The sequence below is a fragment of the Phascolarctos cinereus genome, unplaced genomic scaffold (assembly GCF_003287225.1).
Source record: "Phascolarctos cinereus isolate Bilbo 61053 unplaced genomic scaffold, phaCin_HiC Scaffold_2;HRSCAF=192, whole genome shotgun sequence".
Taxonomy (NCBI): Eukaryota; Metazoa; Chordata; class Mammalia; order Diprotodontia; family Phascolarctidae; genus Phascolarctos; species Phascolarctos cinereus.
Genome location: NW_027555625.1, coordinates 239,123,961 through 239,151,921, shown reverse-complemented (window position 1 = coordinate 239,151,921; position 27,961 = coordinate 239,123,961). Strand labels below are relative to the sequence as shown.

The following is a 27,961-nucleotide window of genomic DNA, read 5'->3' as shown; positions in this document are numbered from 1 at the left end:
GTTAAATACAAAAAGTGTGTGAGCTGGGAGGAGGTATGTGGTGTGTGTGTGTGTGTGTGTGTGTGTGTGTGTGTGTGTGTGTGTGTGTATTTATAAGAATTGGCTAATATGGTGCTTCTATGGGAATTCAATGGTGCCATGCCATTCTCTGGAAGCTAGGTGACACCTTTAATAAAGTGCCAGGCCTGGACTCCAAATCTGAGTTAAAATCTGGCCTCAGACACTAGCTATGCAACCCTGGGCAAGTCACTTAAACCTGTTTGCCTCATTTTTTTCATCTTTAAAATGAGCCATAGAAGAAAATGCCAAACCATTTCAATATCTTTGCCAAGAAAACCCCAAATGGTATCACAAAATGTCTGACATGACTGAGAAACTACTCAACAACAAATGCCATTCTCAGGTATCAGGTCAATTTAGCTAACAATTAAACAAATTTTAATGATTACTCCATGTTTTCCTATTCAGACTTCACAAAATGATCATGATCCCCTGAGTCATGGGACACAAAATAACCTTCTCAGCAAATCTCAACTCTATGGAAATAACACTTGGCAGGATCAGTGGAAAGAGTACTAGATGGGGAGCCTCCTGACTCCCCTGGTTTCCTTCAAGTTCCAACTAAAATTCTACCTTCTACACTACAGGAAGCCTTTCCCAATTCCTCTCAATTCTAAGGTCTTCCCTCTATTATTTCCTATTTATTCATATATATTTGTTTGCATGTTGTCTGCCCTATTAGATTGTGAGCCCCTTGAGAGTAGGAACTGTCTTTTGCCCTTCTGTGTATCCTCAGCCCCTTAGCACAGTCCCTGATACATAGTAAGCACTTATTGACTACTTGATTGGAGGACCTGAGTTGCCATCTTGGTTTTACTACTTAACCCTGTTATCTCGGACAAGTTCCTTTATTTCTTTGGTACCCTGTTTCTTCATCTTCAAAGCGAGGTGGTAGGACAGGATGATCTCGAAGCTTCCTTCTCTCGCTATGAGCCATGTGCCACTTGAACTTAGAAATGTTTGACTGCAAGATTCTGAAAAGTGTCTATCTAGATTTTTCATCATCCTTATGGTAGCTGCATTCTTCTATGATTCTCTACTGACTTGTGAGTAGCTTGGCTTCCCAACTAGACTATAAACTCCTTGAGGGCAAGAACTATAGTTTGTTTCTTTAGTATCCTCCAGAGCTAGTATCCTAGCCCAGGATTAGGTCCAAGGTAGTTGGTTCAGTCAATATTAACTGAATTACAATGCAGACTCCTGTGTCCACAAGTGAAATTGATAACACCTCAGGGATGGAAGCTACGTTAAATACCTATTTCAGTTTCTGAAGCAGTAGTTAGTTGGCAGAGCTGTGCTCCACTCTCCATGCAAGATTATGTCTAGACTAGTTCCTTGTGCAGAATGCATTTTGTTGTTTGCACCAGTGTCAGGAACAGAAGTAGGAATCCTCAGAGGTTCAGAAGCTGACAGCATGAACTAGGCATCACACTGTACCAAGTGTCTTGAACATGACATAAGTAAAGCATATTATAAGAGGAAAACCCAGCCATTTCCTGGTTCCTCCTGAAAAGCATTTAAGGCCACCCTACCTAAAGGGAACCCTGCCAAATCATGTATACTTCTTTCCCTCTTCTTTCTTTCTGATTCCACTCTTTCTGATTTTTCTTCGTTTTCTTCCTCCTTTCTTACCAGTACTTTATATCACTTCCCTCACTGCCTCTTTATTCTCCCTTTCCTTACTCTTTCCTCTCTTTCTTGGCCTGATGACTTTCTCCCTTTCTTTTTCCTTCTCTCTCAAAGTATAGTGGCAATCAGGAGACCTAGAGTCCTCACTGCCGCTAGCTAGCTCACTGAGAAACCCTGGGAAAGTCATCAGTAAAATGAGGGACTGAACAACAATTTTCAAGTTTCTAATGTCCTACAACTGAAGATTATGTTCCTATTCAAACATCTCCCTCGCAGCCCTCCTGTTTCTCACTCTCTCTGATCTGTATTTTCGTGTCTGACTCTGTGTCTGTCTCTATCTCTGTCTCTTTCTCTCTTTTTCCTTTCCCCCCTGCTCCTCTATTTTCTCACCTTTGGAATAATTTTTTAAGGAAAAAAAACTATTCCTTTCTTGAATTTTCCTAGGAACTGAGTCATCCCAGATCAGTAAGGATCTCAATATGCCTGTCCATCTTAATATCTACATTTAAAAGTAAAGTTCAATTGGTAATGAGGAACCGAACGTTACTTAAAATTGGATAGAATGTGATATTTTATGACAATTACTTTTCCTTAAATATACGTATTTTGATTTTTTTCTGTCTCACAAAACTGGCAGAAATATGCAATATCTCCTATTATTTTCCTTTCCCTTGTCATGGCAACTTTATGCCAAACTGTGAGAGGGCTATGGTATTCACAGAACAGTGCTGACCACTCAGAATTGTTTCAGTATCTGCATTTCATTCACTGAAATATTTGGAATGTTCTGCTGTGGTTTTTTTTTTTAATGAGGTGACAGCTAAACAGTTACTTCTTGTATCCATTCTTAAGCATAGAATACAGTTTATTTGTAGTCTTAAGGCTATTCAAAAGCCAAGTAATTCAAATGAAGGACAGAGAAGTAGAACTCTAGTGTCCTCTTCAAGTCCAACACAGACTTGTTAGATAGCTTAGAAAAAAAAATCATCATTCTGTTTGTGACTCAATTTCCTCTCTTGGAAAGCAGAAATTTAAAGTTATAAAAAGCATAGTTGGATGTATGGATGATAAATAATATTTGTATATCTAATTCTTCAAACTGTGCAAAACATCTTAAATATATTATCTCACTATGAGGTTGATGCTACAATATCACCTGTTTTACAAATGAGGAACCTGAGTCTCACCAAGGCTGTGCCTTTCCATGTGGCCACACAGATAGGAAGTATCAGAGTATCAGAAGCAGCTTCTGAAACCATTTTATAGTACAGTAAAGATCTATCCCAAGCCTAATAATATTTATATTTTAAAACTTGATTTAATCAAGCCAAACATTTGAACAATATGCCAACTCAATTTTACCTGAGGCACAACTTAACTTCAGATGATTTTGAGTGATGGAAACCATCATTATACTCTTCCTTAAATTTAAAAAAAAATTGAAACTTACAACTCTATAAATTCAATATCCCAGGCAATTCAAAATGTTCTAGAAAATATGCCAGAAAAAATAAGTTTGGATACTTACATTGACCTTCATCCTGCCCTCCTTTTTTTTTTTTAAAGGTGCCTATACCATCTCCTGGAAAATCCCAGCAGAAATCTATTTGAATGGTGAAATCTTTCCACAATACTTTGCACTGGAATTCTGTGAGGTTTGGTTTGGAGTCTCAAATAGTTGCACCCTGGACTATGCTCTCTCTACAGCTGTTCATACCAAGAGATATGGTCTGAAATCAACAGCCATTGGGAAATGAATAGGGCTAGTTACATAAGAAATCCTAACATTCCGGTTGGCTCCTGGTCAACTGTATGCAAATGATGCTCATTATGAGTTGTAGTCCTAAATTTATAGAATCTTAGAGCTAGAAGGGATTTTAAAGAGCCTATCAGTCCAACCTATTCTTTTTTTTTCTAGATCAGGAAATTGAGATCCAAAGAAAAGAAATGACTTAGCAAAAGCTTAACAATGAGTTAATATCTGAGCTGGTATTAGAATTTAGGTCTACCAAATCTCAATCTATTATGCTTCCCACTACATCGTAGGGGATGGTAAAGAACAATAAAAGCTCTAAAAATAGCCTGGTGCTCATGGGGAATATTGTGAACTAATGTAACTTTAATTTACTGTTTTTCCCTCCTGGATTGGGTCCAGGTCCCTTTTTGTGAATGCCTCAAATTCTCCATTACCACTCAAGTGGAAAGGACATACCATAGAGGAACACTTGAAATCACAGGAGGCACTACACACTCATGCTATTTGGGGAAAAATGAATTTGACTAGAAAAGAAAAATTCCAAGAGTCAACCACAAAACAAAACACTTTCTTCGATGCCTAAATATTAGAGTTTTTCTTAGGGCCTCTTAGAATCACTGTTTGAGGAAGACTACTGGAACTAGAAGGAACTCTAGAACATAGAATGTTACAGCTGGAAGGGATCGTGGAACACAGAATGCTAGGGCTAGAAGATATATTAGAGATTATCTAGTTCAGCTCTTATTTTCCAGCTTAAAGACCTGAGGCCCAGGATAGGAAAATGACTTACTTAAGGTCACACAGATTGTACTGAACCAGGACTATAATCCAGGTTTTCCTCATATAACAAAATGCTGAAGCTTAAATTGAGTAGTTTACCCATGTATTATTTTTCCTTACTATTAGGATCATGGGATGAGAAGTTAGCATAATGTATGGGGAAGTGACCTCAGATTCAGGAAGACTGGGGTTCAAACCCCACCTCTGACAACTGCTGACTATGTGACCTTGTGTTATTTAACCTTTCAGGGCCCTAGGCAACTCTCTAACTTGCAAAGAAGGTACCAACCTGCATTTGTTGTTAGGGGGTTCCCTAGATGGATAAAATCACTGATTAATTAAGATCATAGATCAAACTGAGAAGCCATCTATTCCAACCTTTTCATTTTACAGAAGAGGAAACTAAGGTGTACTTTCTATTTTTGGTGGTGGTTTTTTTTTAACATCATCATCAATTTATTATCGTGAGACAGCTAGGTGCAATAATGGACAAAGCTTCAGGCCTTGAATAAGGAAGATCTAAGTTCAAATCTGACCTCACACATTTAGTAGCTGTGTGATCCTGGGCAAGTCATTTAACCTTGTTTGCCTCAGTTTCCTCATCAGGCAAAATGAGCCAGAGAAGGTAATGGCAAACCGCTCCAGTATCTTTGCCAAGAAAACCCCAAATGAGGTCACAGAGAGTCAGAGATGACTGAAATTGAACAACAAATTAGCATAACCATTCATATAGATACCTAACTCACAGGGTTGTCATGAGAATAAAATGCAATCCTCCATCTCTGCAATCTTTAAAATGCTATATAATGGGTGGCTAGGTGGCGCAGTGGATAGAGCACTGGCCTTGAAGCCAGGAGGACCTGAGTTCAAATCTGACCTCAGACCAGACACTTGACACTTACGAGCTGTGTGACTGTGCGCAAGTCACTTAATCCTAATTGCCTAAAAAAAATGCTACATAACTATTTGTTATTACTTTTTAAGGTTTCTTCATCTGAAAAATGGGGACAACATTCATATCACTTACCTTACAAAGCTGATGTGAAGAAAGAGCTTTGTAAACTTTAAAGCACTATATAAACAAGTTACTTTTATCCTTAACCTTATTCCTGTTCTTTTTTTCCCAAGAAGGAGTGTTAACAGATTCCAGAAAATGAAAAACATATAAAATAAAAATGATGCTTTATAAACCTCATTTATGCTTTGGCTTTACAACTTTTGGACACTTACATGAAAGCATCTTAATACCTTTTCTCCAAACAATGATCTAAATCACTGATTTGGAAAATGGCCCCTAAAACAATTTGCTCCCCTATCTTATGTCTCCTTCTGTGATATAGGAGATATAGCAGACTTGGATGTGATATTGGGAAGACCTGAGTTCAAAATCTGCCTCAGATACCTATAAATTGTGTGACCAAGAGTAAGCTAATTACTGTCTTTGAGCTTTCCTTTCCTCATGGGGATAATAACAATTGTACTACTTACCCTGAAGGTGTTATAAGGTTTTTAATGAGCTGCTGTATGAAAAATACTGAATAAATGTTAGTTTGGTTTGTTGTTGTTGTTTTATCACCCTTAGGGATAGCCTTTTAAAATAGGGCTCCTGCCTTCCTCCTTTCTAAGTTGTTTCCTCTCTAGTTTCTTGCCATTTCCTCCTTCATCATCTTGACTCAAAAATTATCACATTATTACAGCAGCTTCTTCCCTATTCTATTACCATTTAGCTCACCCTTCTCTGAAATTTCATTTATCAGTCTGTCTCAGTTTTGTTTCGTGTGAACACTCTGAGGGTCTAAGATAATAACATATTTGGACTATTAAGCTTAGAGAAGAGAAATAAGTATCTTAAGTTCACTTCAGTATTACAAAAGACCAATAATACCATTAGCATGAATACTCACTGGTGCATATCATCACAGTCCCTTCACACCATCCTAGCCTATTGAATTGAATTCAACTCAATAAGCATTTATTAGAGAACTACTGTGTACTACACAATAGTACGTAGGGACAGAAAAGAAAGAGCCTGTTCCCTCAAAGGGCCAACATTCTATGTAACCTCTATTTCTCCATCTTATTTATAAAAATATCTTGCGAGGGTTCTTCAGGTAAGGATGGATTGCTAGCAGGAGGTTTGTAGATTCTCAGTTACTTCATTATTTCCTTAACTCTCATCAACATGAGCATTCTCTCCACCAGTAGAGACTGCAACCCCTCAGTCCTTCTCATCTTGTCCCAATTCTTGTCTGTCTTTCTGTAAACACTAATAGGAATCTACCCAGTGCAACAGCAGCTTTCCTCTTTTTCTTGTACCATTTGGTGGATGCCAATGCAGCACTTGGGCTGTCTAATTGTTTTCCTTCCTTCTTGTTATATGATGGGCCCACTTCCTTTTTGATGATTATTGTCCTTTTTAAAAAATAAATGATTTATTTTTAGCATTCCTTAAAAAATTTTTTTTGTGAGTTCCAGTTTTCCCCTTCTCTTCAGCCCCACCCCCACCTATTAAGAAGGCAATCTCTATATCAACTATGCATGTGAAATCATACAAAACATCTTCATATTATCCATGTTGCAAAAAAAGCAAGAAAAATAAAGTAAAAAATACACTTTAATTTGCACTCAAAGTCTATCATTTCTCTCTCTGGAAGTGGATAGCATTTTTCATCATGATTCCTTTAGAATTGTCTTGTATCATTGCATTAATCAGAGAATTCAGAGTCTTTCACAGTTGATCATCGTTTACCATATTGCTATTACTGTGTACATGTTCTCTGGGTTTTGCTCATTTTACTATTCATCAATTCATATAGGTCTTCCCAAGTTTTTTCTGAAACCCTCTTGTCATTTTTTATAGCAGGATAGTATTTCATCACAAACATATACCACAACTTGCTCAACTGATGGACATCATCTCAGTTTCCAATACTATGCCACCATAGGATGCCACCATCTATAAATATTTTTGTACCATGTTAGATTGCATGCTGTCTTGGGGAGGGAGGTGGGAAGGGAGGAGAAAAATTTAAAACTCAAAAGCTTATGGAAGTGATTGTTGATAAATCAAAATAAATTAATAAAAACAAAAAAAAATTTTGTACACATAAGTCCTTTTCCTTTGATCTCTGTGGGATACAGACCCAGAAGCGGTATTGTTGGATCAAAGGGTCTGCACAGTTTTATTGCCCTTTGGGTATGGTTTCAAATTGTTCTCCAATTGTTAGAACAGTTCACAACTGCACTAACAATGTATATGTCCCTAGCATAAATGTTCTTGGTGATGTCTTTTTGTCTCTTCATCTTGTCTTAGTCTAGAAATACAGGGCTACTCCTGATCCCACTATTGATGGGCATGGGATCTTTGACTTGCTCCATTTCCAACCTTAGGTAACTTAGTGGTTGCCCCCATAGCCCAGAGGCCACCGTACTGATGCCAAACTTAGCTCAGACACCTTATTGGCTTAGCTTGCTGTGACTCAGAACTCCTGAGTTGAAGAGATTAACCAGCCTCAGGCTCCTAGGATTACAGACATGAGCCCACCCTCCCACCCCCAGCTATGTCACTTCTTAAGCATGCAGATGGTTGATATGCAAAGGACAGAAGACTGCTACATCTTCCCCTGCATTGCGAACTTAGTTAAGAGCTCAAATTATAAAAGAAGAACTTCCTAATGGTGGTGGGTATGAAAAAAGCAACAGTTGATCTGAAACAAATCTGGGGTCTCTCTTGAATTGCAAGCTCAATGAGTCAACAGTGTCATATGACATCCAAGAAACTAAGTAGTCTCAGGATGCAATAAGAGAGGCAGACTATTGAGAGACCAAGGAGGTGATGGTCCCTCTGTACTCAGCCCTGGCCAGTTCACACTTAAGAATATTGTGTTCTGTTATGGATGGCACATTTTAGGAAGCTCAGTGATAAACTGAAGAGAACTCAGAGGTAGACAAACAGGATGGGAAAGAGCCTAACATTCATGTCATATGAGTATTTTCTGAAGGAACTAGGAGTGTTTAGTCTATAAAGGTTAACGCATTGGAAATGGGGAAACTGTCTTCAGGTACTGAGAACACTCTGAGGATCTAAGATAATAACATATTTGGATTATTAAGCTTACAGAAGAGAAATAACTATTTCAAGTTCACTTCAATATTACAAAATACTTCAAATGAAGGGCTATCCCTGGAAGAAGGGATTAAATTTCTTCTAGTTATCCACAAAGGACAGAAATAGGAGCAATGGATTGAAATTGAAACCAGAACAATGATGTAAAGAAAAAAAATTTCCCAACAATCAGAGCTATTCAAAAGAAGAATGGGCTAACTCAGGAGGTTCCCTTTCAGTCTTCTAGCAAAAACTTATAGACAATTTGTTGGATATCTTGTAAAGGGGATACTTATTCAAGCCAGGATGGGCCTACATGGCCTATAAGGTACCTTTTAGTTCTGAGACTGATTCTGTGTAAAGTAGGTCCTTTACAATTTTCCTCTCAGAAACAGTGATGGTGTTGAACAGTCACAAATAAGATGTCCAGCTAGACTTAAGAGTATACTGGAACCAAGTGAAACTGATTGGTTTCTATAGGGGTCAAACCAATGACCTTGGTCTCTGTGAAAAGCTCTAATAAACAGTCCAAATCCAAAACTGTCAGACGAGGAAGAAGTGGGACAACTTTCAGAATTCCACATCATGACAACCAGGGTTCAGATTAAAAGGAGTAGATGCTGCCACATCAGGGTCAAACTGGAACTGGGGAGTCAGAGAAGTCTTAGACTCCCAGACATTTAGGAAACAGGAAGTGCTGCTGATGTCACATATTTTTCCATGAAGGGTTGCAGAAGCTCAACCATTGTCCCCTGTTCCACCCCTGTGACTTTTTCCCCCATCATAGCCCCTCCTATCCAAGTCTGCTTCTGTTTTGCAAAATGATTTCAAGCTCATTGATTTCATGGCATGACCACTCAAATTTGATTTGCTAAAGTGTATAGTTCTGTTTCCCACATATACAACAATGGCTTCAAGACAGAAACATCCCTCTAACCTCTAAGAGGACAACATAGGATCTTTTTGTGAGTTCCAGTGAGTTCCACTCGTTCTTTTTCCCTCAAAGCCTTATTTTCTCTTTTTAAAAAATTTAATTTGAAAAGTGCTTCCCCTATCACCTCAAGGGCTGCTATAGATATCCACAGAATGACAGTATCATTTCTTGTGTACAGATAAAACTCATAAAGCTCACTCCTAAAGGAAACTCTAAAGCCAACATAGGGCCTCTGAAGGAAGGAAGAGAAATATTTGATACCATCTTGACCTCTCTCTACCCTGACCGAATTTTAAATGCTTTGAAGTCCTATACACTCTGTCTCTGCACTATCTCTCATAACTACTCCTCCTTTTCCTTCCCACTGTCACCACTGTAGTATGGTCCTTTATTATCACTTGCCTAGATTAGTATAGTGACCTCTTAACTGATTTCTCCACCTCCAAGCGTCTCCTTCCTCTAATCCAGAATACACACCACTACTAGGTCTAATCATGTCACTTTTATGCTTAAAAAACCTTCAATGGCCCCTCATGGGCTAAAAAGTGAAGTCTAAACTCCTTAGCACTTCAGAGCATGGCTCCAAACTACCCTTCCAATATTATCATCAAACTTCTGTTCAACTCTATGTTCTAGTCAAACCACCCTACTCACTCTCCCCTCTCTCAACCCTTCCTGGCCACCCTTCCCCTACCAACATATTCTGAAATTTATTTCCATGTTTTTCTTTATGCTTACAATGCCATTCTTTCTTCTCACCTCTGTATGTTGAATCTCTATCCATCAATTAAGGCTCACCTCTAATTCTATCTCCTTCATGAATCATCCCTGAAGCCTCAGCAAGAGGCAATCTCTGAATTCTCATATTCTTTCATATCTCTTCTTGGTGCCAATTCAACTCTATTATATTCATTTATGTAAAAGTTTTATTTCCCTCCTCTATTTTAAGTTCCTTGAGGGTAGGAACCACATCTTGTTTATTTTTACACCTCCCCCAGTGACCAAGTTCAGGGCATTGTACACAGTACATGCTCTTTAAATGTTGAATTAACAACAAACATTTCATTTCAAGCCTTTGCTTTGGCCTTCCCTTTCTTAAAAAGCTCTGTCCAGGGAGCACGGGAATTGAGGGCCTACTATGAGGGAAACTGTGTACAGGGAGAAGGAGAGGACACAGTTTGCCTATAGTACCAGAAGACCTGAGATGAAAATTCACCAGAACACAGAGATACATGGATCAGAACATCTGAGGTCAGCCAATGTCCAAAAGAGCATAAGAGAGAAGCTTGTTAGCAACAAAATCTAAGACAAGGCCTAAATAATATCTGAGAAAGATCTAGGTTTAAATAAGTGTTTGAGTTTGAAGCAACTTATCAAGGAGGAATTAGCAGATTGAAGGCAAATACCAAAAGTGTGATTTAGAATAGAGTTCAGACTAAACCAGCATCCTAGTATGAAGTACCCAGCCATCAAGAAGCAGATAAGCTACCTTCAGAATCAAAGACAGGGAGGGATTACTGAACTTTGGCAACCATTGTGATTTATCTCACTCATTTTGATGAAGGTATGCTGCTACTCTTTGAGTATCCTTCACTATGTCTCTCAACTCCAACCTGAATTAAGACTCTGCTATTTAGTAGGCCCTGTGGACATGGCCTCCCTCCATGGGTCTAAACACCATTCTTTCCTTAGTGTTGATAAAATACTATAAAGCCATTTGCTTTTTGGCTAGGGTTGAATGTGAAATAAGATATTCACCTTATGATGCAGATATTTGTTAGGTAAGTTCTATGGCCCAAAACGCACATCTTATTTAACAGGTCAAATGAAAACAAAACAAAAAGGAACAAAACATTTCTTAACCAAAAAACCAAAACAAAACCAAAACAAAACAACAAGGGCAGCTAGGTGGTGAAGTGGATAGAGCACTGACCCTGGAGTCAGGAAGACCTGAGTTCAAATCTGGCCTCAGACCCATGGTACTCACTAGCTGTGTGACCCTGGGCAAGTCACTTAACCCCAGTTGCCTCACAAAACAAAACATTTTTTAAGTGTCAACTTTATGCAAGATACTGTGCCATAAGCATACCAGTTTTAAAACTCCAGAAAATAACCCAGGACAGCACATACTTCTTCATATAATGTAGATTACAGGGGAAATTGAAGATGGTTTTAATGGAGGGGAGGAAAGTGTCCCAGAAATCCTTATTCTTTTGTGAAAGTAGAGTCTTATGCATTCTCCTGGTGGAAACAATCTACTCTACAATGGAGTGAATCTTGGCCACAGCTGAGCTGGCTGAGGGTGAGTACAGAATAATATAATACAGCATAATATAGTAGAGCATAATAACCCCTGCCTTTGCCCTATCAGGAAGGACTAGGAACTAGGCATCTGTTCTGCTACCCCTCATTTCCAGCCCTTTTGCTCATGACTCCACCCAGAATCCCTTTAATTCTGATAGACTGTCCAGGCCAAATTTCCTTTTCTGACCACCACTTCCTGTTCTCTTATACCCGTTTATGTCAGTTTTATCTATCTGGTGTTTCCCTATTCCATTCTTCTCCACCCTTCCATTGTGGAGCCCCTCTGGAACCTCTATTCTTTTATCAGAAAACTATTCTTCATATTAGGCCTGTGTCCTTCCACCAAGAAATTAATATATATGCACATACAAACACACACATATATTCATACATGCACACATATATACATACATACACATGTATACACACATGTATATATATCTACATCTATATATTTTTCAACTTACTTGTACATATACATGTTGTGTTCCTTAATAGAAGGAAGGTCCCTTAAGGGGAGAGACTATTTTGTGTTTTGTCTTTGTATTCCCAGCACCTAACATAGTGCCTGGTACATAGTAAACATTTAATAAACGTTCATTGAATTGAACAGAATAAACCTCAGTATTGGTGGGGAAATATATTATTCTTTTCTTTTTTTACATCAAAGCAATACCAGAAAGCGCAGCATGTACAAATCATTTGAAGGTAATAATCTTCTTTTATCTTTTTTAGTGGTAAGAAGTTTTAAAAACATGTTTTATGCCTCCTATATTTGAGAGAAATGATTATTAGTAACAAATGATGTGGGAAGATACAGAGTTCTCCCACTTTTTCTAAAGTCCTTATTTTAAGGCTCAGGAGGACAGAACTGATGATAGCAGAAAGGATTAATACTCTCCTCAATCTTATTCAGACCCCGACCAACCTTACAAGAAAAAGCCCATTGTGCTCTACACAGATAAATTCTTTGATTAGATCGCCCAAGGTTGGGTAGTCAGAAGTAAACAACATAATCAAGGTTACATTCCCCCAGCCCCTCATTAGAATAGGTCCACCTTGGGGCAGCTAGGTGGTGCAGTGGATAGAGCACTGGCCCTGGATTCAGGAGGACCCGAGTTAAAATTTGGCCTCAGACACATACCACTTACTAGCTGTGTGACCCTGGGCAAGTCACTTAACCCCATTGCCTAGCCCCGCCCCCCACAAAAAAAAGAATAGGTCCACTTCTAATTGTAATATTCATTCTCATCAATTATTAACCAGAGTTGATTGTTACCCTCAGGAACACCTACTCTTCCAAGTGAGTCCACCTCCAGGAGTCATCTTTGGTCCAAGAGAGACAACCAAATGACCATTCCTTTTATTAATTAAATGCTAGCATTGTTAATTAATTACCCAGAAATTATATCTCTTGAACTTTTTAAACATCACAGTATCTACTCAAACACAGCTTTTCTTCGTTTATGAGTTTGTTTGCACTAATATTTGCTTTTTCTCTATTTTTTGATCTATAATTTATCCTTCCTCTTTGTGAGGGACTGTTTAGCAGTCTTTGCCAGAAGTGAAAATTTTAGTAACCAGTTTTTAAGTCATCTCTTTTCAGAGTATCCTTTATCACTACCTAAGAAGGCACATTTTCAAGTAGCTCATATAAGGCAACAGCTTCACTGTCTTCATATCTATGAACCAATGTCAGTAATTTACAGAACCCCTCCCCCAAAGGATATGCAAAGACCTGATGATGTCTGACTGTAGGTACTCCAAAAATGAATAACCCTTAATCCATACCTATCATGGTGTACCAGTCATCTAATATTTGCAGAGTCAGGGTGAACATTCACTCCTAGACATACACAACAAAGCATAATTATGCAATGTTCCCTAGGCTCACGCTGACGGCTCACTCCTATCTTGGTACTTACAAAGTTGCTGTCTCATATGGCCATTCTTGTTTAGTCATTTCAGTCATGTCCAACTTTTTCTGACTTTCTTTTGCGGTTTTCTTGGCAAAGATACCGGAGTGGTTTGCCATTTCATTCTCCAGCTTGTTTTACAGATGAAGAACTAAGGCAAACAAGGTTAAGTGACTTATGCAGGGTAACACAGCTAGTAAGTATCTGAGGCTGGATTTAAACTCATGAAGATGAATCTTCCTGATTCCAAGCCTAGTGCTCTATCCGCTGTGCCACCCAGCTGCCCCACATGGGCACTACTGGTGTGGGTAGGCCAGGGCTCCCTAATTCACACATCAGTGAATGATCCTACATTTGTCCCTAAAATGGAGTCCTGGCATGAGAATGTTACTCCTAACAGGATATCCAGATACAATTTTAAGGAGACTTTTGCAAAGTCTCTTTGTGCCATGCCTTTCACTTAGGGGAGCACTGTGAACTTCACTATCTTATTTCTCTTTAAAATCTCTCTGGCTTATCCCTTCCCCCAGTAATGAACTGGTAAATGTTTAATAATTAGCTTTCTGAAAAAGAAATATACACATGATATACTTTAAAGTTTAATCTGCATTATTTTTCTTTTTTTTTACATTATTACTTTCTTAAGTAATTACTTTTTTCCATCGCTTTCTAGATAATGAGCAAAACAGTAAATCAAGCCTTCATTTGTAGTATTTGCTGATTTCTGAGATATAAATGCTTACAGTGAAAATTTAACAATTGGCTCTTGAGCGCCTGCATGAGCTGGCTCCAGCATACTCTAACCCCCACTCCTCAAAGAAATCCTGGGACCTTTCATATATCATTCATTCTCATTTTGCTTCTCCCTAAAGGGCCCTCGGCTACCCCTGTAAGCTCTCAGGCTTATAAAGGAAATAAACAGAAAAGATTTTGTTAAACAACAAAATACAAAACAGGATTTAGACCTTGGTCCATAATCAAGAATGCTCTAAATCCACCTGCCACCAGAACCTATATAGTTTACCCCACTTATAGCAATACTTCTTATAGCTCAGGAGCAATCGAGTCAGTCTTCCCTCCTGAGCCTGCTCTATGCCCATAATTCAGTGCTGATAAAGGTCAGAGTCTGGGGTTGCCCCTCTATGTTTATGGGTCTGTACTTCATTGCACCTGGGTTCTAGTCTCTCCTCTGCTCCTTGGTTCCCCAAATGCTGTTGTTGCAGTCCTCCTTTCTCCTCTTCCCCTTTTTCTTCTACCACCAGTTCATCACCCCCATCTAATGCAGGCTTTTCTCTTTCCAAGGGTCATACGGTTGCTATGGTCTTCATGAAGGGTCTCTTCCCAGGTGCCCATCTAGTACAGAAACTTCTCTCTGGAGGGCTACATGGATGCATTAGCTTTCAACACAGGTTTCTGTCTAGGTGTATTTGCAGTTTGGTATCTCCGTCCCATTTGCTCTTCCTCCAACTCCGTGTGGTATTGTTGTCTTATGCTCAAGCTCTTCTTTTGTGCCTGTATCCTGGGATTCCCTTATGCATGAGTGGGAAGGGGCTTACCTGACTTCTTGGAACACGCCTGTTACATGAACACTTGAAGGATCACTACTATTCAGGTAATTGGGGTAGCCATGAGGTGCTTGCATATGATTCACATAAATAAGGCTAACATGGATTAGACCTCTATTCACGCTTGTAGAAATAAATGTAAAGTGCTATTGCATTATTTCTTCTATGCACTCTTATGTAGGAGTTTGAAACAGTGTGTTCATTTGGCTGTCATTTTTTTTCAAACTCTTAATTAGAACAGATACAAAATTGAAATTGTGGAAAGTTTAAAAAACTTTAGCTGTAAGCTTCCCTTTCTGTGAGTATGAGTAATATCCTCTCTGTAGCTATGACAACTTTTCTAACAGTAATTATTTTTTCAGTCAAAAACTATAAAAATTCAAGGATGCCAGGGGTCTACCTTCTCACTTTACAGACTGAAACTGAAGCCCACAGAGGTTAGTAGACTGTGCAAGAATATCCTGATTTTATTAATAGAGATTTCTCATTAAGAAAATAGTATACAGAAAAAAATATAAATTTTGAAGACCCTCCAAAAGTTACCCAAATTATCTAATAAGCAGAGAAATTAAAATTAAGATCACTTTAAGACATTACTTTATATCTACTTTAATGGCAAAATAACCCAGAAATGGAAAATCAATGTTAGCAGAGCTACAGGAAAAGAGGTTCTAATAAAAAAAAAACTAACGAATTATTAATATGAATGCTAACTGAAGAGCAATCTAATAATATATAATGTGATCTAGTCAATTGATCATAATTTTAGACTGAGTGATTCCATAGTGAGGCAACAGAATAGATGGAGACAGCCTGGAGTCAGGAAGATCTGGGGTTAAGACCTGAGTTTGACAAGTACTGGTTATGACCCTGGACAAGTCACTTTACTTCTTAGTGCCACTTCCCCCCAGACAACTAACTCTCTAAGACTCTAAGTTGCACAGATGTAGCAGAGTTAAGTTGGGAGGAGTTTCCTCACCTGGGAGTTCCCTATTCCATTGAAATCAAAGATCCAGTCCCTAGCTCCTATCTTTAAAAATGGCATAGAAAGTAAATAAGGATCTATTGATGCAATAATTATGTCAGCTTCTCTATATCTAAAAGTAAAAAATTAGAAACATTATGTTTAATGTTTAAAGAATAACAGACTCAACTGTAACATTTATATGATGGAATATTATGTTGCTACCAAAAAAAGGATAAATATGAAGCATAAAAGAAAATATGCAAAGATCCATATGAAAGAATGCAGAGTAAAATGATCAGAATCTTCTAACACTTAACATTTGAAAAAAAGCAGCATGCCACTGTGGTTAGAGGGCTAGTCTCTACATACATGTACATAACATAACATAAACATGCACATATGTACATGCTACATATGTAGTTACATATGAAGTAATGTGCATAATGGATAGAGAGTTGGTCTCAGAGTCAGGAAGACCTAGATCTGAGACCTATTTCTGAAACATGCTGGCTGTACTCCTGGGAAAGCCACTTAATTTCTCAGTGCCCCACACAGCAATCTAAGACTAAAAGTTGCAGAATGGTCACAGATCTGCATTTCTTCACCAGGAAGGGGTTCCTTATGACAGTAAAATAGGTCCAAATATAAACACACATGCATACACACATATACCCTACACATACACACTCACACACATGCACACATTTGAGAGCCAAATGTAGCAGAGTAGAAGTCTTGGAATGGAACACAGAACAAAAGCATTTTTTTTATTCATTTGATTCTAATTTGTTAAATGTTGAAGATTTACATAAAATTTTACATGTTTGTTTTCATTGTTACTAAAAGTTTATTAATTGATTAATAATTTGTAAATGATTAAATTTATAGTAAAAATTAAAACCAAATAAAAGCAGTGTACTGATTCATGAGTTATAGCTTCAAAAGGAAGCTATTGGTCAATAAATATATATTAAGCATCTACTATGTGTACAGCACTGGGTTAGGTGTTGTCAGGATTAAAAAAAAGTAGAACAATGATTGATATTTATTTATCACTTAAGGATTTGCAATGCACCTTATACTGAGTGTTCCAAAAGTCATGGTTTAAAACTGAACAAAGACTTTTTGAACACCTTGTATCCATGATCTCATTCTGATCATCACAACAGCCTCGAGAATTAAAGTACTACAAGTATAATTATCCTTATGTCATAAATTAAGACACTGAGGCTCAGAGAAGTAAAGCAATTTTCCTACAGTCATACATTTTGTGTCAGAAAAGGGATTCAAACCCAGGTATTCCAGATTGCAAATCTAATTAACTTTCCAAACAATATAACTAACATTTATATAGTGCTTACCATGTGCCAGGCATTGTTCTAAGCACAATATGATTTTACAATTATTTGTCAATTATTATCTCATTAAATTCTCACAACAATCCTCCAAGGTAGGTGCTATTATTATTCCCATTTCACAGATGAGGAAACTGAGGCAAATGGAGGTTAAGTGGCCACATCAGATTGCCTCTTTTTGGTCCTATCTCTCAATGAATTTACAGTTTAAAGATAGAACTAGCTTACCAGATCCAGTAAGAGAATGAATAATTGTTTAACTGTGAGTTACTGGCTTCAAGTGAAATAAAAGTTCAGTAGAGGGTGGAGGGTGGGGAAGGGAAGCATTTGGAACAGTTATTCCTAAAAGTCCAAGTGAAATTCTAGGCAAATTTAGTAGTTTATGATACGTGGGAGCACACTGCTGGGTACACAGCAAAAGCTGAACAAATACTTGTCAAATTGACTGTTTGGTGACTGAAAAATACTATTGTTCCTGTCACCCAACACACAACTAAGAGGGAAGGATTCTTCTAGCCACTTATTACTTCACATTGTTTCTCTGGCGTGGAATCACTGGCAAAGCATTGCATAGCACAGGTGTCTCCCACATTAAATAACAGATGGTCTTAATTAGCAGAGCTGATAGCCAAACCACAACTCCCCCCAACTCCACCATGGCACTTGTATCTCTTCTGTGGTAAAGAATGAATTACTGCATTTAGCCAAATTACAAGTACCTGTGTCCCCTTGAAAGGGCTTTTTCTTTCTTTTTCCTCTTCCTCATCTAAATAACTTGGTCTCACTTACCTCTGGAGATTTGTTCATGATGCTGGTTCCTTTCAGGTTTGTCATGCCAAACAGTGCTTCTTGTAGTATGACAGACAGTCACAGTGGGTTAAGAAGGAGGATGGATGATTGGGCAATGTCACTTCTCAAAAGTGTACTTGAAGACGTCATCTGACAACACACAGGAAGGTGGTGAAAGGAGTCTCCTAAAAGGCAATATTTCTAGAATGGCTCTTAAGTGGAAAATAAAGTGAAAGTATACGAACCCCTAAATATGGCCTCCTCTCACTCCTCACTAGTTTTCTGCCTATAAGCAAAGATTGCCAGAGTCTGTTTGCCAGTGGTGTACTCACTTCATAAAACCACACACACAGGGAGGAAAAAAAAAAGCCAGCCTACTCTTCTGTAGAAGTTCCTATTTCAGACAACTCAATGAAGAATGTTATAGGCTCTGGATTTTCCATGCCAAAGCCTGATAGGTTCATACTAGGGTGAGGCAAATCAGACTTACTTCTTTAAACTTTCTACATTGAAAAGAAGAAGGGGGGCAGCTAGATGGTACAGTGGATAGAGCTCCCGCCTTGGAGTCAAGAGGACCTGAGCTCAAATCCAGCCTCAGACATTTGACACTTAATAGCTGTGTGATCCTAAAAAAGTCACTTAATCCTGATTGCCTTACCAAAAGGAGGGGAAAAAAAAGAAAAGAAGGAAAAAAGGTTAACTTACAAGCTTTCTACATTTAAAATCCTCTTCATTATCAAAGGGTTGGATGAGAAAATATAAAGTACTTTGCAAACATTAAAATTTATGCTATCTCCTTAATGCTAGTGCCTTTCCTTTGACAATTATCTCCAAATTATCTTTGTACATGGTTGTTTGCATGTGTTAACCTTGACATTTGTTGTCTCACTCATTAGATTATAATAAACTCCTTGAAAGCAAGGACTGTCTTTTTGCCTTTATTTGTATCCCTAGTGTTTAGCTTAGTACCTAGCACATAGTAGGTACTTAATAAATGTAGTTGACAATTGTTAATTATATCATCATCATCATCATCGTCATCAAGCATGGAAGTAGTCCTGGGTTCTTAAATGCTATACCAATGGAATAATTTGGGAAGGTCTTATATCAGAAAAGCTTTAAATATAAACTTTGGAAATCTGGTGTCCAAGTTCCAGCCCACTTAAATGCAAGAAAGCTCATTGGTAGAAGGTTGGCCACTATATGATGATTATTTTAGCCACAGCAACCCATGAAATCATTTGTCTCCTTTCCACTTCTATAGTGATAGTGGTGAAGTGGTAGGAAGAGAACAGAGAGTACTCACAGTTGTATGGTTCTTAGGCTATTTTCCAAAAAAACATTGAGCTGACACTCAAATATTCAAATGGATTTGTGATCTCATCGATGTGAATGTTTTCTCCAGTGATGCAGATCACAATTCATCCATATCTGCCTGTTTCATGTGACTCTGTTCATGTCTTTAGAAAAAGAGAGGCAGAGACAGAAAGATAGAGAGATGCAGAGAATGAGACAGAGACAGAAAGAAAAAAGGAGACAGAGAGATAGTTAGAGACACAAAAAGATGGAGAGACAAAGACAGGGAAATAAAGAGACAGAGAGACAGAAACAGAGAGAAAAAGAAACAAAGACAGAAACAGAAAGACAGAGAGAAAGAGAGACAGAGTCAAAGAGACAGAAAGAGAGAGGGACAGAGACAGACAGAGAAAGATAGAGATATAGACAGAGAGACAGACAGAAATACAGAGAGAGAAAAATACAAAAACAGAGACAGCAAGACAGAGACAAAGACAGCAATAGAAAGAGACAGAGATGCAGAGAGAGAAAAAGAGAGACCAACAGAGATACAGAGACAGAGAGAGAAATTGGCAGAATTAGTTTGTCACATGCCCAAAGGCAAGAAGTAACATCATTTCACCCGACACTCGGGCATCTTACCTTGTAGTGCTCATGATGAACATAAGCAAACGTACAAAACCATAGCTTATGTGCCAATATCTGTTGTAGAAAACAAAGTAAGGGTTTTAAAAAGCAGAGATTTTATAAAGCCTTTGAAATATATTTTATTTATATCTTTTCTTATTAAATCATCTTAAGCTCTCTGTATTCCTCCATATCTCCCTTCCAAAGAGCCATTTGTTGTTTTTTAGTGGGAAATCCCTCCACCTCTGCAAAGGAGTGGGAGAAGGTATCTTCTTACACCTCTTCTTTGTGATCATGCTCATTCTTTGTAATTTTATGACATCTTTTTTTTATTGTTTTGTGGTGATTGTTCTTTACATTTATTGTTTTAGTCATTATGTATATTATTTTCTTGATTCTTCTTACTTCACTCTATACTATTTCGTACAAATCTTTTCATGCTTCTCAGTGTTTACATATTTGTCATTTCACATGGCACAGTAATATTCCATTACATTCATGTACAATTTGTTTAGCCATTCCCCAATCCCTCAGTATCTCCTTTCTTTCTAGGTCTTAGCCTCCATAAAAAAAAACGCTACTATAAATATTTGGTTTATATGGAGCATTTCTTTTTATCAAAGACTTCTTGAGGTATTTGACCAGCTGGGTCAAAAGAGATGGATATTTCCATCACTTTAGTTGCCTGATTCTAAATTGCTCTCCAAAATGGTTGCAATAATTCACAGCTCCACCAAAATGCAGTAGTATGCCTATCTTTTCACAACTACTCCAACACTGACTATGAAGTATGGAAAGACTGCCAAGAATTTGAAAAGATGTTCCACAGAAATCACTATGTACCTTGGTACATTGAGATATCAAAGCAAGGTGGGCAGCAGGGTGAAATTATGTTGGAAAATATGATGTGAGATCAAGAAATAAAAGAGGTCAAAGGCTTACAGATGACTCAGATGCCTCATGCTTATAAATCATGAATACCTCCTAGAGGAAGAAAGTTGTAAGACACTGAATATGGTGATCATCTAACAACATTTCAAAAGAACGAAAATTATTATATCATAACAAACAGCGAATGTCTGGTCACCAACATTGGAGTCATTTCAGAATCAGCTTTCTGATTTCAGTGTATAGTTCAGTTATTAACTGGTTGAAGGACTATATTAAAACCAACCTGGAACAAAAAATAAAGATGAGAATAAGACATTGTGTGTGATTGCAACCAGTCTAATTGGATCTTTTCAAAGTGGTTGTCGGATAAAGCACTGGCCCTGGAGTCAGGAGGACCTGAATTCAAATACAGCCTCAGACACTTGACACTTATTAGCTGTGCGACCCTGGGCAAGTTAACTCCATTGCATAGCCCTCACTATCCCCCCCCCCAAAAAAAAAAGATGTTAAAGAGGTTGTCATCACTCCTTTTATTTTCATGATATGGACATTGTCTCTATCACTATTTCTTGGAGATTAATTGATGTGAAATATTAAGTACAATAAGGAAGCTGTTAGAACCCAGAAACTGCTTTATCCAATAAACATTTTGTTTTATTGCCAAGTACAGACTTGGACAACCATGGTTAAAATTGTTTTGCATGTAAACTTGCTTACAACACATTACAAAGGAGGATAGAAAACTGAGTAATACCACTTCAATAAAACAACCGTAGGATTGGGGCAGCTAGGTGGTGCAGTGGATAGAGCACCAGCCCTGGATTCAGGAGGACCTGAGTTCAAGTCTGGCCTCAGACACATAACATTTACTAGCTGTGTGACCCTGGGCAAGTCACTTAACCCCATTGCCTAGGCAAAAAAACCCAGTAAGATGATGAAAAATATTTGCAGAAGTAAGTTAACAGATGATTAATTTGCGGAGAGGTTGGTAAGCAAGATTATTTTGAGAGTGCTTCTAATGAAAATGAGCATTTATTAAGGTCTTACTACGTACTATATGCTAAGCAGTGGGAATACAAGTAAGAAAAAATACAAAAAGAAAAAAAGAAAACCTTTGCCCCCAAGAAGCCTACATTCTAATTGGGGGAGAAAACACATGAAAGGGAGCTGAAAGGGGGGGACAGGGAGAAGAGATCCACATGGGGGCAATATGCCTGGGGCTAGGAAGGCAGAAGCAGAGCCAGAAGAGAAGTGAAAAATGGCTGACTTGGGCTATTCCTCAAAATGGGGGTTCTGGGAGGGACTCATCAATGGAAAGAGGAGTCACAGGAGCAGAGGGGGTGATGCAGTGTGAGGAAGCAGCTGAAGCATTGTGATGAAGTCCAGAGGTACAGAAGCAGAGCCAGGAGAGGAAATATTTTCTGGCATTTCCAGGGTGATCTATGTTCATTAATACCAATTGTGGAACCATGACACTTGGATGGTACTGCTTCAGTACTCTGTGCTGTTTAGGTATTATATGAAAAAGAGGTGATGGTATTTAAGAATATAAAATTGGGAAGAGGGATTGATCCTGATCAAATACAAAGACAAATTCATGCTGGGAGTCACACACCAGGGGAGGATTCAAAAGAATGAGAAAGGTCACAATAAGTCTTTTTATCAACAAAAAGATGACTAAGGAGGTATCAACAACTAAAGACTCATAGGTCACTTTCTCATCTCTAATAATATGAGAATGCATACATCCAAGGGCATCTTTGGGGAAAACATAAGAAGGAAACCAGCAGGCTTTCACAGATAACTCTACATCTCCAAATACATGATTTACTGAGAGATGTAGAGAATACAAGATTCGACTGTATCTGTTGTTTAGTAAGTTTGAAAAGACATCCGATTTGGCAGAAGAAAATACATCCCTAAAGGTTCTCCTCAAATAAAGGTGTTAAAATCATAGAAAATATTACGACAGATATGAACATAGAGGGCATTTTTTTTCAATGATTTACTGTTAATACCAAATGAGGTATAAATTTTAGAGTACAGGCTCACCTAAAATGTTTGCCATTATCATGGAGTATATCACAGAATGTCAGAGTTGGAAGATACCTTTGAGACCATTGACTTCATCCTGTATCTAACCAAGAATCTTCCATTATCATCCCAAACAAGAAGCCACCTAAGGGGTGCTTGCCTACCTCAAGTCTCTCCCCACTTCAGTCTATTCATCATTCAGCCACTGAAGTGATTTTCCTAAAATGGAGGTCAGATCATGTCACTACCACCCCTCCCCACAATAAACTCTAGTGTCTTCGTATTGCCTCCAGGAACAAATACAAAACCCTCTGTCTGGTATTCAAAGCTCTTCATAACTTAGCCCCTTCCTACCTTTCCAGTCTTCTTGTAGCGTATTTCTCAGCTCTTTGATTCAATGACATTGGTCTCCTGACTGTTTCAGAAACAAGATCCTCTATCTCTCAGCCCTGGGCAATTTTCCTGGCTATCCCCCATGCCTGGAATGTTCTCCCTCCTTTACTCCAGCTACTGACCTCCTTGGCTTTCTTTTGTTGTTGTTCAGTCATTTTCAGTCATGCCCAATTTTTCATGACCTGATTCGGGGTCTTGTTGGCAAAGATACTGGAGTGGTTTGCCATTTCCTTCTCCAGCTCATTTTACAGATGAAGAAACTGAGACAAGCAGGATTAAGTGACTTGCCCGGGTTCACGTACCTAGTAAGTATCGTAAGGACAATTTTGAACTTAGGTCTTCCTGACTCCTGAGCAACCTACCTGCCCCCTAGCTTCCTTTCAGTCCCAACTAAAATCCGATCTTTTACTGGAAGTCTTCCCTAACCTTTTTAAATTCCAGTTTTTTCTCTCTCTTATTTTCTATCTATATATATATATATATATATATATATATATATATATATATATATACACTTTTTTATTTCTATATTTGTATATATTTCTTTGCATGTTGTCTCTCTCATTAGATTTTAAGCTCCTTGAAGGCAGGGACTATCTTTTGTCACTTTTTATATCCCGATCACTTAGCACAGTGTCTGGCAAATAGAAGGCACTTAAAAATGTTTATTGATTGATTGATTGATTGAAGATGTCCAGTGAAAGGGTACCCATTGTCCATTTCATTTGGGATAGCTATAATTATTAGGAAGTTTTCCTTATATTGAACCAAAAACTGTCTCTCTGCAATCCTATCCATTGATCCTTATTCTGTTCTGTGAGGCCAAACTACATAAATCTAATAGTTTCCTTTTTCCTTCAAATACTTGAAGACATATATGCTCTACTTCAATATACTCTTCTTCCTGTAAGCATCTCTACTTCCTTGAAATGATCGTTATATGGCATGATCCTTCACCATCCTGGATATCCCTCTGGATACTCCCCAACTTGTCAATGTCTTTCCTAAAATGTGATGCTTAGGACTGAACACAAATTTCTAGCTATTGTCTGAGCAGGGAAGAGAAGGATTATTATCTGTCTTGATGCTTTCCCCATTCTTTAGTAGTGTAGAACACAACCTGACATCTGTTGCAATGAAAGGCCAGCCTGCATCCATGGTATTTTCTTTAGTGTTTAAATAAATCTTCATGCCTTTTATAGAATTTTGGAATTAGGTCAGAAATTTGGCACCTAAAATCTATAACCAATGGGAAGTCTATTATATGACTTTCTTTATTAATATTATCTTTGTTTGAGGCCATTGTCTCAAGGTTGGTCTTAGTTATATCATCTAAATTAATAGAGGATAAAAAACTTTAAAATATATTAATAAACTCATAATTTAGTCCTTCTAGTTAAAAACCTATCCCTAACTCCTTTTTCTACTATTATTCCTCATGCTAAATCTAACTATGTCTCTCACAAAAAAAAATCAGCTATCCCTATTTACTAAACTAGATCTTACCTCAGTCTATCCCTTACTGACTATTCCTATTTATTCTTCCACTATTACTTTCTAGATCTTAGTCAGTATTAAAACCTATTATAAAACATACATATATTTAAAAATTGATGATGTTTTTAAAAGAATAATTATGGTCTAGCTGATGATGTCAAATGTCATAATAGAAGGAAAATAGTATAATCAAATCAATACTGGTTAAAATAGATCAAAGCAACTACTTTTTTTTGGACTGAAAAATTAACATATATCCTTTAAAATGAGAGTGCAGGCACTATTAAAATATGCATAAAAGTATGAAAAGTGCAATTAATTGCAACTATTTTTTAAAATATAAAAGGGAAAAGCATATAAATGGGAAGTAAATTATACCAAACACAAGGAATGGGGTAGGAAAGTAGGTCAGTTTTCCTAGTTATTCATTTCCCTTCTAATTTTCATTACATTAAATTTGTGCAAACTTTTGAATTTTATATAATCAAAATTGTCCATTTAATCTTGTGTAACCTTCTATATCACTTGTTTATTCATAAACATTTCCCCTATCTATAAATCTGAAAGATAATTTCTTCCTTATTCCTCATTTTGCTTATTGTGTGATCTTTAATAATTACGTTATATATCCGTTCAGAGCTTACTTTGGTGTATAGTGTAAGGTTACGGAAGATTTCCAGTAAAAGATGGGACTTAAAGGAAGCTAGGGGCAGGTAGGTGGCTCAGGAGTCAGGACGACCTAAGTTCAAATCTGGCCTTACGATACTTACTAGCTGTGTGAACCTGGGCAAGTAACTTAATCCTGTTTGCCTCAGTTTCCTAATATGTAAACTTCTAAACTTATTGTCTGCCAGACAGCTGTCCAGTTTTCACAGAAGTTTTTGTCACATAATGAGTCCTTTCTCCCAGTAATTGCAGTATTGGGTCAGTCAGTCAATAAGCATTTGTTAAACACCTAGCATATGCCAGGAATTATGCTAAGCACTGGAGATGTAAAGAATGGCAAAAGACAGTCCCTGTCCCCCAAGGAGCTCAAAATCTAACCTTCTATTGAACACTGTGTTATTGTGTTTGCTTCTAGACATTTTGTACTTAATCTGTTCCACTGATCAACTTCTCTTTCTATAGCTAGAGCTTGTAGCACTATATTAAATATAGGAGTGATAGTGGGTATCCTTGCTTTACCTTTAATCTTATTGGAAAGACCCCTAATTTTTTTCCATTACATACCATGTTTACTCTTGGATTTAGAGAAATGCTGTTTACTACACAAAAGGAAGGTCCATTTATTCCTTTAATTTCTAGAATTTGTAATAAAATGGATAATGAATCTTGCCAAAAAGTCTTTTCAGCATCTATTAATATGATATGGTTTTTATTGTTTAAATGATTAACATAATTTATTATATTTAGTCTTCATTATGTTGAACCAGCCCTACATTCCTGATATAAACCCAATCTGATCATGGCATATACTTTTCCTAATTTCTCATCATAGCCTCCTTTCTAATATTTTATTTAAAATTTTAGCATCAATGTTCCATTAGGGATATTGGTCAGTAGTGTTCTTTCCCTACTTTGTCACTCCTTGATCCAGTTATCAAGAGTTATCAAGTTATCTATGATCAATATTATAGACAGATATTGGAGGGGTAACTTTTTATTTTTATTTTTTGGTAAGGCAATCAGGGTTAAGTGACTTGCCCAGGGTCACGCAGCTAGTAAGTGTCAAATGTCTGAGGTCAGATTTGAACTCAGGTCCTCCTGACTCCAAGGCTCTATCCACTGAGCAACTTACCTGCTCCAACTTCTTTTGTTATTACTGTAAATAGTTTGTGTAGTAATAGAACTAATTGTTCTTTGACTCTTTGTTAGAATTCACTAGTAAATCCATCTGGTCCTGAAGTTGTTTTTTTTTCTTTGGGAGTTCAATTTCTTTTTCTGATATGGGGTTATTGAATTAATCTGTTTCTCTTTGTGTTAGTCTAGGCATTTCAGATTTTTATAGGCATTTAGATGTTCCCTATAAGTCATTGATTTTGTTAGCATATAATTGTGCAAAAGTAATTTCTTTTATTTCCTCTACTGTTGTTTAGAATTCTCCTTTTTCTTTTTTGATACAATTTGATTTTCTTCTTCTAAAAAAATCAGGTTAGCTATTTATTTTTATATTTTTTTTTAAAAAAGAGCTTCTGGTTTAACTTATCAATTCAATGGTCTTATTGCTTTATTTTTACTAATTTCTTCTTTAATTTTACTGATTTCTTTTTTGTTAATTGGTTGATTTTTTAAATTTGCTGTTGTTCAAGACTTTTTTTTTATTGCATGCATGACTCATTGATTTATTATGTCTCTCTTTTTGATGATAGCATTTAAAAATATAAAATTTCCCCAGAGAACAACTTTGCTGAATTCTATAAGTTTTGTTATGTTGCACCAATATTGCCATTTTATTTGATAAAATTTTCCTTTTAAAAATATTTTATTTTGTTCCCAATTAAATATAAAAACAATTTTAACATTTTTTAAATTGAGTTTCAAATTTCCTCCTTTCCCTCTCTCTCCCTGAGATGGTAAGAATTTGGTATAAATTATACATATGCAATAATGCAAAACTTATTTCCATATTAGCTATGTGGAAAAAACACAGACTCCCCCCAAAAAATCATAAAACAAAAATAGTATACTTCTATCTGCATTCAGACTCCATTAGTTCTTTCTCTGGAAGTAGAAAGCATTTTTCATCATGAGTCCTTTGGAATTGTCTTGGATCATTGTATTACTGAGAATAGCTTAGTCATTCAAAGTTGATCATCCTACAATATTGCGGTTACTGTGTACAATGTTCTCCTAGTTCTACTCACTTTATTTTCTATCAGTTCAGGTTAGTCTTACCAGGTTTTTCTGAAATCATCCTGCTTGTTGTTTCTTATAGCACTATATTATTCCATTACAATCATATACCACAACTTGTTCAGCTGTTTCTCAATTGATGGACATCCTCAATTTCCCATTCTTTGCCACCACAAGAAGAGCTGCTATAAATATTTTTGTACATGTGGG

General features: G+C 37.2%; 1 protein-coding gene across 6 annotated transcripts in view; it reads right to left on the bottom strand.

The window, feature by feature from the left end:
* Nucleotides 1-18,495, bottom strand: part of CASS4 (Cas scaffold protein family member 4) — a 62,514-nt gene extending 44,019 nt beyond the window's left edge. For 2 of the 6 annotated variants that reach the window (XM_020981424.2, XM_020981428.2), the window contains exon 1: nt 18,161-18,495. In XM_020981424.2, coding sequence (XP_020837083.1) covers nt 18,161-18,205 — 45 coding nt within the window. In that variant the 5' untranslated portion in view covers nt 18,206-18,495. Of the gene's footprint in view, nt 1-3,217; nt 3,371-18,160 lie in introns of those variants that run through there. The other 4 variants (XM_020981422.2, XM_020981423.2, XM_020981429.2 and 1 more) reach the window with 3 other exon arrangements.
* Between the last annotated feature and the right edge of the window lie 9,466 nt (nt 18,496-27,961).